This window comes from Thalassophryne amazonica, chromosome 20 (assembly GCF_902500255.1).
Source record: "Thalassophryne amazonica chromosome 20, fThaAma1.1, whole genome shotgun sequence".
In the NCBI taxonomy this organism is placed as follows: Eukaryota; Metazoa; Chordata; class Actinopteri; order Batrachoidiformes; family Batrachoididae; genus Thalassophryne; species Thalassophryne amazonica.
The window spans coordinates 33,487,952-33,504,375 of record NC_047122.1 but is presented as its reverse complement, the minus strand read 5'-3'; the positions used below and the strand labels follow the sequence as shown (position 1 = coordinate 33,504,375).

At 42.1% G+C, this 16,424-nt stretch overlaps 1 protein-coding gene across 1 annotated transcript in view; it reads right to left on the bottom strand.

The window, feature by feature from the left end:
• Nucleotides 1–221: 221 nt before the first annotated feature.
• Nucleotides 222–16,424, bottom strand: part of ext1b (exostosin glycosyltransferase 1b) — a 313,407-nt gene continuing 297,204 nt past the window's right edge. The window contains exons 8-11 of the mRNA XM_034161301.1: nt 13,108–13,197; nt 11,745–11,905; nt 7,521–7,692; nt 222–5,286 (exon numbers count right to left, since the gene is read on the bottom strand). Of these exons, the coding sequence (XP_034017192.1) occupies nt 5,101–5,286; nt 7,521–7,692; nt 11,745–11,905; nt 13,108–13,197 (609 nt within the window). The 3' untranslated portion in view covers nt 222–5,100. The remainder of the gene's footprint in view (nt 5,287–7,520; nt 7,693–11,744; nt 11,906–13,107; nt 13,198–16,424) is intronic.

The following is a 16,424-nucleotide window of genomic DNA, read 5'->3' as shown; positions in this document are numbered from 1 at the left end:
TGTTGAGATCCAAAATGTGTAATTTTTTCTTTTAAAGCGTTTAAACTAATGTCGAAATTGTTTTGTCTCTGTAAAGGGCAGATGTCACAGGTGTGATGGATGCTTTCACGGAAAACCAGTGCAGGTTGTGGACCGTACTTGTCTATTAATGTGCAGAAAAAAAAAAAATCACATAATACCATCGAGTCTCCTCAGCAATACAGCATCAGTCTTGCGTTCTTGCCACATCATCTCAAATCATACAGACTTTTAAAAAACCTCCCCAAAATTAAAAATAAATACGTCTATGTATAGTACAGTGCTGAGAGTCACAGGGATTTGAATGCCGGGGACGATTCTCTTGAGATGATCGTGAGTCAAACAAACAGACATAAAAGGCTTGATATGGATTTTAAGAGTGCAGCAGTCTGATGATGAAATGGTGACCATGTGCAGACCAAGTAAGGAGAAACGTTTTCTCCCCAATGTCACTTCTGCAGATAAACACAAAGCTCAACGAATGCAGTTGAAATGCGTTACAAATATCTCCTCCACACTTTAAGTCTTATGAGCAGATATCCAAAACATAAATGAAAAACATGAGACTGAAATTAATGACTTGAGGTAAAACGAAAAAAGGTTTTCTAATGCAGTTCTTCAAACAGAGCAGTCGTGCTGTGGTCTTATTTGGATGTGACACTTTTAAGAAAGAATGCCACTTTTCTTGACACTGTAAAAGCTTAAAAATACTCTTTAAATAAAACTCAATTTAAAAAAAGTCAATGAAAGCCTCACAATAAGACAGTCATTGAATATGTGACATTGATATTGACGACAAATCCTGATGAACAGACACTCTGGGTTCTCAGGTTCTGCCTGACAGAAAAGCCACTAAAAACACTCAGAGCTCAATCAAGTGTCGACATACTCAATAAAAGCGGCTTTTATGCTTTACAGCCTTTCTCTCCAAAGAATAGTGTTATTAGTTCTAAATATAACTGCTGAGTCACTAGTCCAGGATTCCTTCCTGCTATAGGAACTACAGGATAGAACATCACAAACGGAACAATTTCTTGACGTGTCCTGCGAGCAATGGGAGCTTTGCTAGATCCAAAGCAAACTGCTGGACAGGAAGTGGACTAACCTGCTCCAGATTGTGACCAGATAGTCTGGGGGCTCAGTTAGACTACTGGAACATGTTCCTTTAACTTGACCTTTATCTCAGTGTCAGAAAAAGTGGGCTACTACAAAAAGAGTTATTTCTACATGGTCTTTTTAGACACGCTACCATAATTAAATGTAGATTTTAGAACTTTTAAAATGGCATGATGGAGTTTGACACTATCTAGCAATAAGGTTTCAGATTGCAACCCATGCGAGTTGGATCACGCGGGAGAATCCAAATTTATGCGTGTTCCCGAGTGCCTTTGCCTGCACAGAGGAGTCGGTGACGTTTGTGGACCTAACACCATAGACTTGGATGTTCTGCCTTCATCCTACTTAAACATGATTATAATAGATATGATTAGGATTAGTGATGTGTAGTTCACCCAACGTTCATTCAATAATTTAAGCCAAACCTCCATGAAAACTAAACATTTGGCAGGTTTCCATTTCCCTCTAAATTGTACAATTTTAAGTAGTGAATTTAAAACACGGGCAGTTTGTAAAAAAAAAAAAAAAAAAAACCTTGAATATCGCAAAAGGTTTTTGACACTTACATGAGGTGTTTTTTGAGATCATTTGAAAAGCCTTATTTTGCAAAACTGCAATGCAAACAGTCCCCCCCCACACGGTTGCAGGTCACATGATGTACAGAAAGTCACATGACAATCTACAATACATGGCATAGTATGTGAGGATGAAGTAACAGACACAGAGCTTGCTTAAATGCAATAAGATGATGTTACACCAATACTGGATTAAAAAATATAATGAAATGCTGATATTTAGTGTGACAGCATTCTCGCGAGGCTCCCGCAAGATGACAAAATGCAGTTGTCATTTTGCAATTAATTTTAGTTGACGTTCTGAAAATAACATTCAAATTTTTGCACAAATCTGTAGTAGAGTCGCAGCTCAAGCAGTTGTAGTTTGAAACCTGAAAACTAGATGCTGTTGAAAACTCAGTCATGATGTTTTAAAGGTTAAGGTTGAATTCTGTTTTGTGTGTACTGTATATACAGGTTAACTCCGTTAACTTGCATATGTGTAACTCGCGTTTCGGCTTTTACTCACGGTTGATTTGTGGACCCCAAAAAATTTAGACTACTATATAACTGATTCTAAGGTTTTTTTTTTTGGCCAACCTCATTAACTCGTGGTTTCAGATAACTCTTGGTCTGATTTTGTGGACCCCAACTTGCGCGAGTTAACAGGGTTCACCTGTATCTATTAGGGGTCTGTTAAACGTCAATAGATTTTGAAATATCTTCTGGACAAATGAACAAAATACAAATGGGAAAAAAAAGAAAAAACAAACAAGCAAAAAACAAATTCTAATAAGCCCCTTGGTGGTCTTTGCCCACAGGGGTGATGATGATTTTCCAACAACTATAACATTGTGGTTCATAAAAACGTGAAATACACAAGGGCGTGGGTACAGTAGAGAAGGTGAAAGCCCTTTTGGTTGACAATTCCTCAACTTGACATTAAAGTCTTTCAGTATTTGGTGTTTGATGAACTTGGAATCAAGTATTGCACAATGGGAAGTGGCGTAATGATGAAATTAAAAATTTTTATCAACAGTCACGATAATTGGCTCCGACAGACAAAGGAGTAGTGCTAGTTCCCTGTGAAAAGGTTCTACATAAATACTGAAGTGTTGGTAGACTTGACCTCAATCTGTGAGAACTCCTCCACAGGAATCAGACACAACAGACTGATGACACGCATGCTTTTTAACAGTGACCATCAGAGGGCGCCGTGGAAAGGGCGCAGTCGTAGCAAAACAATAACTTCAACAAAAACTATGAGCATTAGACTTATTTTTGTTCGAAATTGTATTATACTTGGTGATGGAGTCTTGCTTCATCAACAGCTAAAATTTTCTCCGACCAGGTTACGATGATGACACAAGAGCACGCAACCAGTCAGCACCCAGTGCTCAGTAAGAACAGCTTGTGCCTGGATCTTGACCCCCTCTTTTGTTTTGGAAACAACTGAAGTAAATCCCATATCAGTACACTGGCGCTTATTCCTGAATTCTGCAATGTGAAGAGGATGAGAGTCTACGACGCCCTCTGGAGGTGCGGATGCCAGTCCATAGCAGATTATTTCCTCAGCTAAGGCTGGTACCTATTTAGATGAAGTGACTGGGAATTGAACCCAGGTCTGCATGTTCATAGCTCAATTACTATCCCACTGATCTACATATTCTAAGTGTCTCTGTTTTTTGTTTTTTTTAAATAAAAAAGTGGTTGGGTCATTGAGACTAGATTGTTGGTCAGCTTGATGCTGAGATGTTGTTTAAGATAACACAGATATGATGGGTAAATCTCTTCAAATAAGTTGAAAACAATTAAATGCTCTGACATTTTGTACGTCCAAAAACAAAGTCATTTAGGGTTGTTTTTTTTTCCAAAAAGGTCAGGCCTCATGATGCGAGTGCAATAGCAACATGAGTGGGATTTTGTCGTTCAAACATGGCAGCAGTCAGATGGGGCGGGCTGGGGAAAGAGCTGTCCTCCCGTGGCGAGAGCGTTAACGGTCAGGTCACGTTCGTGGGTCGCTGCTTTCACAACACGATGAGCCATAATGTTCGTGTTTCATCAACATCCTGCCCCCCAGGGGACAAAAATGTCACTCCAAAATGCGATGGGTTAACCTAATTGAAGCTTAAATGTATCTCTACCAGACAAATGGAGGAGAAAACCTTTTGTCAATTTAATGGCTCAAAGGTCCTCTGATATGTCGGCGGGGAGGAGGGGGTGGGGGTACTGATGGTGAGAATATTTCAACCGGGCGATGCTTTGAGAGCGCAGCCAAACTGATGTCGGCAACGTGACATGCAATAAGCAGTTTTAAAGGCAGACCCTCATGTTGGATTGGTACTGATGCTCTTGCTGCGCAGGCACGCCTGTGACATGACTCCACGCGCTAAAGACCCGTTACGGCCCTCCTGCGTGGACAGCGCTCTCGAGACCACGCAGGAGGAGCAAATGGACAAAATGAGTTCAGGGTGGGAATGCAACATTCCGCTCCATTTCACCCAGAAATGTTCAGTCCGCTCAGTCCTCCACTCCGCTTGGACTTCTGGTCAGGTGAACTAACTTTTCACGGTTCTGCGCGCACACAATTTGAAGGAGGGGAATAAAAAGTTGGCGAAAGAAGAAAATAATAGATGAGAAAAGTGCAACTGCTGTGATGATCGTGAGAGGAGAATGTGATATGAAATGTTTTTCTAACTTACCATAGTGATAACAGGAACCAGCGCATAAAGGAACGAGCCAACGATAGGACGGATGTTTTCAAAGCGGCTCAAGGCCGTGCTGATAGCTTTGCTATAATGACAACTCGGGGTAACTATGTTTACCTTTTTCTGCCTCAAAAAACATGAAAGACTGCTGACTGTAAATGTCTCTGAGGAGAACGGAGCTGCTCGTGAGTCCAGTCATGTGTCCTGATGTGGACTGGGAAGGTTTCCTGTTGGGTGGATCTGTGGTTCGTCGGGTTGCGATCTGACACCTTCCGTCTTCTGCCGTCCTATGCGTGCCGAGAGAACACAGGAGAAGTAGTAAAAAAAAAAAAAAAGGATTCCGGTTGTCTGTAGTGTGTGCTGCGTGTGTGTACACACACTGCAAACATACAGCACTGTTTGGCATGTCCATCAGTTTGTGTACTTCTCGGTGTCTGTGTGTTTTGTTTATATTTTTGATGTCCAAACACCATCTGCTCGTTTCCTGTCCCTTCCCACATCAAGTCCTGGTGGCAGCGGCAGCAGCAACAGCAGCAGCGGCGGCGGCGGTGGCGCTGTGGTCATTGGCAATGTGCTGAGTGGAAGACAAAGCTGCATCGCTCCCCGTTTAGCCGGCCGTAATCCTACTACTCCTTCTACTCTCCACCGAGTCTTTCTCGGGTCTCCCCCTGCGTGGGGTCTCCCCCCAGGGGGCGCCGGTCCTGTCAGAGCCTCTCGATGTCCCTGTATTTCTTACGGAGGATAGAGACCTGGTCCTTAAATAGGACAGGGTCCAGTCTCATCTGGGAGTGGACCAGCGGCATGGCGCCAAACCAGCTGGCGAATTTGTTCATGCAGGTCTGCCGCTGGGCGAAGTGGTCCGGGTCGGCCCAGCGAGAAGCCCTCGATGACTGGTAGAGAGAAAGAGGAAGAAGAAGCGTTATGGCTACAGACCTTTGCTAGCAAATACGTTCACTGCACTATACCGGACAAAAACAAACAAACAAACAAAAAACAACTTATGCCGGTGTCGCAGACCGAACGATCCTTCACTGTGCATGCGTCATTTCTGAGCATCAGCAGCGATTCACAGATTATCGCTTCCTTTTCTCCTTCAAGCTGCCTCCATTCATCATCTATCTCAGCAACAGATATCTGAAGCTTTTGTACAACAATCATTTCCACATAAATTCATCATTATTTCATCAGAAAAGATGAGGGACCGATCAGAGTGCCACAGCAGCATGTCTGAATCCGACATGCTGTTGCGCCTACGTCATTTCGGAGCGTCAGCAGTGATTCACCGATTATTGTCTCGTTTCTGCTTAAAACTGACTTTAGAATGATTTAAGAGGTTTTAGTTTGTCATCTGATGGTTAATAATCACATTATTCCCTTTGATCACTTTGGGTGTAGCGAGTCAGACTCAGACGTGCTGCTGTGGTGCTCTGATCATGTGCAGTGAAGGCAGGGCGGACCAATATTTAGAGGGAACCGTTCAGTCGGCGACACTGGCTCTTCTGTCATGTAAGTCACTGTTGGACGGAAATGATGTTTCGCACACATCTTTGTATCTCATCACTACACTGCATTAATAATATTAATAGAGCCTTTATTGTCATTGTACACATACAACAAAATTTGTCCTCTGTATTTAATCCATCCTAATTACAGTTAGACACAATACAACCACTAGGAGCAATGAGCAGCCACAGTCCGGCGCCTGGGGACCAACTCCAAATGGAGAGGATCCTTGGTCAGCGGCAGAGATGGAGCAGACCCTAAAAAAGCAGGTTTTTGATTGTGGGAGGAAACTGGACTGCCCGGAGGAAACCCAGGCAGACAACATGTAAACTCCACATGAAAGGATGGGAAGCGATCCCATGACCCTCTTGCTGTGAAGCATCAGTGCTACTCACATGCCCACGAATGCACACCTGCAGTCTAGCCTGCAGTGGGGCAGATTATTGTCAAGTTTTCTGACAGAAGTAGAAAAGTGATCATAAAGGAAAAGCTTACAGCTGGAAGAGAGATTGTATGTTTGCTCAGCTAGCATGTATTTTAGACTGTAGATGTAGGTCAACAAACCTGGCAACATGTTACTTCTGTTGCAACATAAATACTAAACAAGCTTAGAAAAAAAGTAATTTGATAGTGTGGCCAATCATATTCAAAGACAATCATATTCTTTCCCCAATAATAGCAATAAAAAAAGGTCAGAAAGGAATCCAATAGGATTCAAGATCCTATTGGATTCTGATCTTAAAAAAAAAAAAAGAAAAAGAAAAACCTGTTGGACTCGGATAGGAATTGCACAGAAATTCCTATTGGGAGTCCAGTATTATTTTTAAGCTTCTAAAGGAATCCTACAAGATTCACTGATAGGATTCCTTCCATCCATTTCTACTCCCGCTTATTCCTGTTCCAGTGGTCCAATAGGATTACTATAGGGATTTCTACAGGATTCCTATGGGGGGGAAATCCTATAGTTCTTACTGGACTTTTTGAGCAGGATTGTGGGGACAAAGTTCACCACATCTGAACTTATGAAGTAAGTTTTCTTCTTTCTTTTTTGTGCAATCATGGTCCAATTTCAGACAAGCTTCAACCAATAGAATGAAACTTGACACGAGTATTTCTTAATAAATGATAATTATCAAACTCAAATTTACATGTATGGCACCGACAGTGTGTGTGTGTGTGTGTGTGTGTGTGTGTGAGCACTGAGTGACTTGTTCTGTTTACCAAAGAACATTAAAAGAATAATTCATAATGTTTAGGAAGCAGCAAGAATTGGGTCTGACTGAAGGACTATCACACACAGATGACGGGGGGGGGGGGGGGGGGGCAACACGGGTTCCAGCTGCAATGAGGATTTACATAAAAATGAGGACAATATCAAAGTGGATTATATAACGTGGATATTTTACATCCAAGGTTGCAAGTTTGCTAATGAGTTTTTCTTGATTGAAAACCATTCATTTCCTCTACTGGCAGCTGTCCCACGTTCGAGCAGCACCTCTTTTAAAATCTGCCACGCACTAATGAGTCATCAAAATGAAAGACTCCACAATAAATAAGTAAATAACTAACTAAGTGCGTCACGTTGCTCCAGGCGTGAGGAGGATTTAAATGCCAGTCTTACCTGTCCCATCATGGTTTCCTTGTACTGTTTCTTCTGGGTGACCTTGATGGGCGGCAGCTTGGTGACGGCAGACACCAGGAAGTTCATGAGGATGTCCTCGCAGTTGGCCAGCTGGTCCACCATGTTCTTCAGACTGCTGGGCAAGTAGTTGGTGTACAGGAAGTGATAATACCTGATCAGAGCACAGAATGGCATGGGTCACCAAAGAGGAGTTGCTTTTTGTTCATGTAGGGACTCTGGAAACATTTTAGGCATATAAACTGTGCCAAAAAGGTTTAAAAGCAAGGAAAAGCTGTGTGTACAATGTGTGTCGCTCTGGTCTCCTGCAGTTTATGAAAATCTGGTTGAACTTAATCATCTTTTAAGAGAAATTGAGAAACAACTCGCTGACTCTCCATGTTAAAAAAAGGTATTAGTGGCAACCAGGACCCTGCAATTAGCAACAACTCTACATGAGCAACTTGATAGGCATGTCTGTCTTTATTTGATCTCATAGTCACTTTGTATGCTAAAAGATGCCAAAATGACTGTAAATATAGTAGACAACCCTCTGTAATGTCTCCCATAGATTTCCTGAAGAAGTGGTTGGAAACTCAACGGGTGGTTCCAAATGTCGCCATTTTTGCATTGATTAACTCCGCCCATCTCCCATCCATCCAATAAATGGGTGTGACCTGAGCTGGACAAATAAAGCCTGAACACACACCCAGCTTGTACCTAATGCTAACAGGCTAACCTTTGTTCAGGTGTTTGATTCATTATTAATAATTATTTGATACTTTTGCGAGGGGGGGATGATGGATGGCTTGGGACCTGGTTTTTACAAATTATGACCTCGGTAATGGTGGAGTTACTGAGGTCAACATACAAATTAAAAACTAAAATTTCACTCAACAGAAAGACTGGAGCACACAGTCTTTTTAAATAGTCCATTAGTAAATGTAATTATGTAATGAGCCATATTATCTACTACGTAATATGAGCAACAGGTTGGTCATTCGCGGCATCTCACAAAAGCCTATACTCAAGGTTCTTCAAGGGGAGGTGATGGTCTAGTGGATAAGTGTTGGGCGTGAGACCAGAGGATCCTTGGTTCAAATCCCAGCCTGACCAGAAAATCACTAAGGGCCCTGTCCCACTGGCGTTTAGGAGGATTTGTGGAAGGAATGCGCACAAAAGTGGCCCACATCCGCCAAACAACCGCAATAACCGTGTAACATTCCTGTATGAGTCGCCCGCCATCCGAACACGTCCGTGATCATCTGCAGAGGCACGCATGTCCGCAGCCAGGATTTTTGAGCCGCTCAAAAATCCTGCTGCGGATGAGATCCGCATCACTGCCTGAACACATACTGACGACATACGCAGGACATACACAACCAACGCGCCGCATATCCCCTGTCATCCGCTGATATCCGCAACCGACGGGTTGGTGCGGCTTGGCGGCGGACCGGGACAGCGTGCAAAACAGATATGAGGCGTGCCCAGCACGGCCACATCACGGTCGCAAATGGTATGTCGCGCATGCAGACAGAGTGGGCACGGATGAAGCGAGTGCATCACGGCCGCTGTGCCCCTCATGGGGGCGCCTCCGCGGTTGCCTTCGCTTCTGTTTCCTGTTATATCCGCTTTTCCTCCTCATGTATACGCTGATCCACCCCGGGACATTTGTCATTTCCGCCCACCTTTGTTGCGGACGCTCAGCTTTTGTCTCCTCATTTCATGCGCAAATCCTCCTAAACGCCAGTGGGACAGGGCCCTAAGGGGCAAGGTCCTTAATCCCCTAGTTGCTCCCGATGTGTAGTGAGTACCTTGTATGGTAGCACCCTGACATTGGGGTGACTGTGAGCCATTATTGTAAAGCAGTTTGAGCGTCTGATGCAGATGGAAAAGCGTTATATAAATGCATTCCATTTACCATTCTTGAAATGGAGCAATATCTCTACCTGGTGGACATTTACCACTACTGCAGGTACAATCGAGTTAATGCCAAGAGCGCTTGTTTCAGATATTTGTAGTAAAACACTCAAAAAGGACAAGCAGGGCCCTTAAAAACAATGACACATTCCATCTGTCACTCAAAGTGACCACTCCCCTAATTATTATGGCTTCAAATAGGTTAAACTGATGTATAAAAATTCACCCCCATACAATTGTCTTGAGTGTGGCAACAACTTATAGAGACCAAACCCTTATTTGTACCAGGCTGTAAACATGCTAATTTCTGCTGTAAAGTTGAGCAGTTTACAGTAACATTGAGGAGTGACTCACTTTTGGAGCCAGCCTCAAGTGGTCACTCAATGAACTGCAAGATTTGGTAATTTCATGTTGCCTTGATTTTTCAGTATAGGAGGGACCTTAAGTCATATGGATTGTGTCAAATGAGTGGTTACCTCTCAGCTACGACATTTTGGCGTTGTGGCGCATTTCTTTGTGCATGATCCATGAGGACCCCAGTGGCTTAAAAAGGTCCAGGGGATGCCCACGCTTCACCTGGCTGCAGCAGATAGATGGTTATTTTATATTCTAATGGCAACATACGTGTTGTGCACGTGTTTGGAATGATGCTGAGCCAGAAAATGCTTTCAGAGTTAAATGCAGCAAATTTAAATAAAATGTGCGCATTCCCGCAGCTTTCTTGTGGCTTCATAGCGAATGACACCTGTGCAAAATCACGTGGACGTGGTCCTTTAAATACATCACCATCCTGTGGACACCTTTATGTTCCCGTGAAATCTCCCAATTTAGTCTCTTGTCATTGATTAACTGATTGTTCATGTTCCCTGGACAGACTGAATGGCTGTCTTATTGAAAGTGATTAAGTGTCAAGCTGCAGTGATTGGCTGACTTCAACTTAATAGACTGCCATCACAGCAGAATGAGAGCATATTAAAGCTGACAGGGCAGCAGTGTAACTAAACGCAGGAACAACGGGACACCCTGCTGCAGGAACGTCTTTTGTGTCAAAACACTGGTTTCCAGGGACGGGGCTCCACTGAACATCACACCTACTTTTATGATCTGCAGATCACCACATCAAAGTGCAGCATCAAAACAAAGACAACTACTCACTGGAGCAGATGAGAGCAAAGCTCTGATCCCGTAAAACACAAGAAACACACCACAAGAGTCAGAACAGAAAATGGCAGAGAACGGAAACTATGTGGAGGGTGAGCAGTGGATCAACTACTCTGCTTGCAAATGGGCTTTTCCTTAAAAGCAATGTTGCATTTTACAGGGCCGTATCCAGAATTTATGAGGGGTTGGGGGTTGTAGATGAGAAGCAGCAGGAAATTTTGAAATTTAATCTTCGATGGAGCATTATGGCGCAATCTGTGAGTAAAATGTCACTTGTTTCTTTGGTAGTTGTACCCAATTTTGAAATGTATTTTTATTAGACTTTTACTGGAGTACAATTTGCAGCCACAAGATGATGCCATTTACACACATGATAGGCAGCTCTTGTATACGCTGATCTGAATGAGGTACTGTCTGATCTACATTCTGGAGCAGAAGGTGGCAGTAATGCACCACTGAGCTATGTGATTACTGCTATAAAAGAAGAAGATCTTAATGAGGACATGCTGGCTCTTAAAGAACAAGCAAAATTAATCAATCCTGCTCTCAAACTGAAAGACCACACTTAAATACAGAGACAAAATAACCTTCATATGCTCTTGAATAAAGAGAGGGAGTAAATTTCATAAAATTCAATACTTAACTTAGCTGCACTTTGTGGGACAGCCTGAGGACAACTTGGAGGATGGCAGGACCAAGGTAAGTTTATTTATGTTTAGTGAGGTAAACATGCTCACACTTAGCTCCTCTTTGATATTTTGTCTGTTCAATGCTGACTAGAAGCACTTTACTCTTAGAGCTTTTTGGGCCTCGCATAACATTAATTTGTTTGTTACCTTCTCCTTACTAACATCTTCCCACTGCATAATTGGACAGCATTTCTACAGCCTTTTCCATCTGAAACACACACAAAGCTCTTTACAGTGATGCCTCACAATCACACACGCTGATGTGAGCATGCTGCCATGTAAGGTGCGCAACTGCACACCAGCAGCACCTAGGGATTTAAGGACCTCGCCCATGGGCCCATAGTGATTTTGAACTCAGGATCCTCTGGTCACAAGCCCATTGTTTTATGGCCCCTTTATCTTTAATGTCAGACTTACGAATTGGTTGAAGATATTTCTCCTCTGTGTGGTAACGTACCTGTGGTAGATGGCAGCTCCAGTCAGCACCATGGAATAATCATTGGTCCATTTGGAGGTGTAGCCCCAACGCTCCTTGTTGCTGTCCCAGAAGTGGCTACGAGCAGGATAACCGACGATTCGCTCTGGAAAGCTCTGCCACACAGTGAAGGCGAAGTCCACCTGGAATACAAAATAATACATATAAGAATATAATGTTAATTTCTTTCGAATGTTTAGTACAGAAAACTGAGGCTGGATTACATCATTTTTGTTGTTTTTTATCCATTTGCCGTACATTATATGATGAAAGCAAAAAGAGGAATATATCACTAGAACAACGAGCATGCTCAAGTGCACTTTGGTGAAAACACAACGGAGACCAAACCTCTTCAAACACAAAGCGCTCCTTCTGAAGCAGTGGCGCGCAGTCGACTTCTGTGGGGCTGATCAAAGAATTTAATCAAATAATTAGACAAAAACATCAAACGGGCCTCAGCCCCTCCACATTGCAACAAACATCACCACACGCCATGACACCCACAGCACGCTCGTCCTAAAGCATCCAGATCCACAGTAAAACCATCCCACTGCTCCAACTCTCATCAGGAAACGCAAGTCTCTTCAGAGACCAGGATTAAGAACACGCATCCTCCACTCACATCCTTCTCACATGCACCTGAGGCCAAACATCACCTGCTGCTGCCGCTTTTCTAACTGTGCACGTTATTCAACAGCAGCACCAGACGGAGCAGGGCTCACATGATGGCAGTATTAGCTGTCGGATTTTCTTTTTGACGTGAGCCTGGTACGCCTGCTTCCCGGAATCTCACTTCACGAAATGTTTGTGATTATGATCCATCTGTCTTCATGGGAGAAACGTGGGTCGATTTAGTTGTGGGCTGGTTTTTCCCGTCGGTGCCAGCTCTGCTGTGCCATCTTGATCCTCTCCACAAACAGCCTTTATGAGAGTCAATTCTGTTCAAAGCAGCATCTGGCTTCACATGATGCTGCGCCAAAACGTGTCCGTGGGAAAAACAGGAACAGGCCGCGTGGCACATGAAAAAAAAAACATAACGGAGCTGTTCTCCAGTAATTCATGCGTGCAGCATGATTACAAATTGCATGAAGGAGAAGAAAGCAGGAGATGAAAAAGCAGACAAATACTTTGAGCAGATTCAAACTGGAGCTGCAGAACCACAACTTGGAACCACCACCAGGGACCAACAGGAGGAGAGGTATTCACAACGAGGGAAAATGTGATCAGAGGTTTCCATTTGGGACACAGGGAGAGTTTTATGGTTTGTTTTCTCTCAAAAAACAAGCCTACAGAAAACAAACAAATAAACAAAAGCCCAGAGGTTTTCTGTTTCACGGCAGCATACCTCTGTGGTGGACAGCACTGTGTCTTCATCCAGGCTGAGGACGGCATCCGTCACTATGGTCTCATATGGCAAGAAGCGACTGCTCATTACCTGCAGGGGGCGACACAGAGTTGAAAACAAGCCAGGCTTGCACAGATTTGGGTTTAAATTTGTTGTAAAGGAGGAAAACTATAAAAAAAAAGTGTGGAAAAAGAACAACAGGAAGACTGAAACTATTCTTTAAATTAAATAATGTGACAAATTAATAATGTGTCAAAGGACCTCATGAAATAATAATTTCCATAGAAACATGAGCACCTTGAAGTCATCAAAAATGATTTTGGGTTGTTTTTAGGACTTCCCTTCCAGTATGACATGCTACGTCTGGGAATTGCTCCTTGTCAAATAATAGCTTTTAATCATCTGCAGCTGCTGATGGAGGTGATTCATTTCTAGCTTGTGAACAGTTTTCAGAATAACTTTTATATACACGATCTTGCTTGCTTCCACTACTGCATATGCATATCTAGACTCCTAACAAAGGAAAATTCACAAGCGCAGTACTGATTTTATTTACCATTCTGTTCCACCTGTTTACCAGAAAGTGGCGCTAACAACTGGAGGAAGTCAGCGACCAATTGTGTGGCATTTTTTTTCCTCCATCATCCCAGCAGTCACTGGGTGAGAGGCAGTGGTGGGCACAGCTAACCAAAAACTTAGCTTCGATAACAGATAATCAGCTAACTGAAAAATTATCTTTTATGAAGCTAAACCGATAAACCACCCAAAAAAATTAGCGGAAGCTACAGTTAACCGATAACTTTCAGTATTGCCTCCGGTACACTTGCAACTGACAAGCTGAATTGCTTCTGGTAGCGTCAAAGATGACCACAGACCCAAACAATGAGTCAGCACTTCCGTCTTTGTGCACCTTGCCCCCTGCTGGAAGCTCCTGTTTACTACATGTCTTCCAGCACTGAAGCAGCTGAGAGGAGCTGCAAAACTCAACTCTCTACTCAATAGCAGTGTCACCGTGAGGCGGAGGTCTTGGAAAATAAAGCAGTGCTGACTTATGGTTTTGAAGTGTAAATAAAATTAATACAATACAATGTCAATTCTGTCATTTGTACAAAGTTAAAATATAACATATTTTTTAATTTTAAATAATGCACTAATTCTGAAGTTTTGTAACAAACACAGACAGATGCCAAAGAGATTATGTATAAATTAGCCTCCGCTAACACTGATTGGTTGACTCATTCATTCTATGTAAAAACCAACACGTTAATGTGAGGTGTGTATGTGTTGGTGTTTACATATAAATGTGCTTTTGTAAAATATGCCATTTTTTATTTGTAAAAAAAAAAAAAAAAAAAAAAAAAAAGCCATTTGCTAAGCCAAAAAGTTGACTTGACAACCGTCTGATATAACCGGGGTCAAAATAAATAGAACACTGCCATCTACTGGTGCCCAGAGGCTTAGTACTTAGGGCAAATGCTGCCATGAACACTACTGGCCAGTAGATGGCAGTAGAGACCCTGAAAACTTGCAGTTTTCATACGGATCATTTATTATTCCAAATAAATAATCCGTCCGTATCTGCTATGTTTAAGATGCGCGGAATTTAATAAACGCAAACCGAATTTCAGACATCTTATATATATATTACTCTGGAACAAAGAGGACAGTCAGTGTTTGACAAAAGCAAGACGTTATAGAACATGAAGTGTTGCAGCTCACAATGATTCCAATTGAAAATAATGGAGAAGCAACCTGAGCTTCTTCTGGCATTTTTACATAAAACAAACACAATGTCTATAAACCCAGAGAATATATTCACAAGAGTTTTAGATACAATATACAAAGGGTTTAATGCTATTGTCCTTGTGGAGCCTGATCAGAGCGTCGCAAATGCATTTCTTCTATCGTGAATGTGCTGACGATACTCATAATGCACTTTGTGGAGACACAATGTCCACACTAAAACCTTCAAAATTAGTGCATTACTTTAAAGCTAAAACATGTATCTGATATTTTTACTTTATAAAACTTCAGACATGACGTTAATTTAAATAACTTGTCCGAAATTAGTTTGGTTAAAATTTTAACAATAAGTTAAAACTGTATGCCTCTGGATGACTTGGGGGATATTGCCAGCACATTTGTATGGGGTCAAAACAAATGATCTTTTCTTTTCTGTGACCAGTTCTCCTTGCAGAAGATAGAGCAGTTTCTCCTGGAATCAGCTCTCCTCTGTTTGCAGAGGATAGAGCTGTACCTCTACTACAAAACATTTAACAGGTAGGGACTCAAATCTTTGATTTTGGACTTCATAAATGTTTGAAACTGTTAAGCTTTGTTCACCACGCCTGTAAAAATAGATTAGCGGTCAAAAATTTATCGGACCAAAATTTATCGGAAGATAATTAGTCCACTGATGGTTTTCAAAGTTATCTGAAAAGCTAATCCGATAATGAAAACATTATCTTTGATAATTATCGGTTAGCGGATTAGCGGAACTGTGCCCACCACTGGGGAGAGGCAGGGTACAGCGGTGCTATCACGTCCAGGTATTGTAAAATAGCATGACAACTGCAAACTGATCAAGATAAACGTTCAGAACTGCTAGCATGCTAATATTAGCATTCAAACACTTCAGATTTGTACTGCAAATGGTTAACAATTTATAGAAATATGCACTGCTGCTACCCATGCAAATGTGCATGCTAACCTAACCAGATGAGCATTATGCTGCATTCAATGGCAACTGGGAACTTGGAATTTGTGATCTAGGAGCTAGGAAAAAAGACACCACCAGAAGGCAAAGCTCATACGCCATAACTGGAGAAATTTCTCATCTCTGATTTTTTCATTTTACATCATTCTTAAGTTAACTTTTTGCACTGAAAGATCGGGAAACTAAAATGAGATTCTTTCGAGCTCCAGCGTTCTACTTTTGTGATATATCGAATGTAGCATTAGTACGCCGATTGACATCTGGCACCAGAGTCTGAGAAATGTGTGCCACTGCTAACATGTTAGTATTAGTATGCTAGGTTCTTAACTAGAGTACTCTAGAATATGAGTATGGCCAATTACACTGAGCAGCAGATTTGAAAGAAGGGGCACTACTGCTAACCTGCTAATGTTAGCATGTTAACATACTAACTGAGGTACTTTGGAATATTATTGTGGTCAATTGCATTCGGCAGCAGAGTTGGCGAAAGGTTCAAAGCCTCTAATATGCTAATGTTATCATGCTAAAACATTTCATTTGCATTATGCTAACTGAAAAGCTTTATGAGCATCTTTGGGATTCAACTAAAAATACTGTCAAG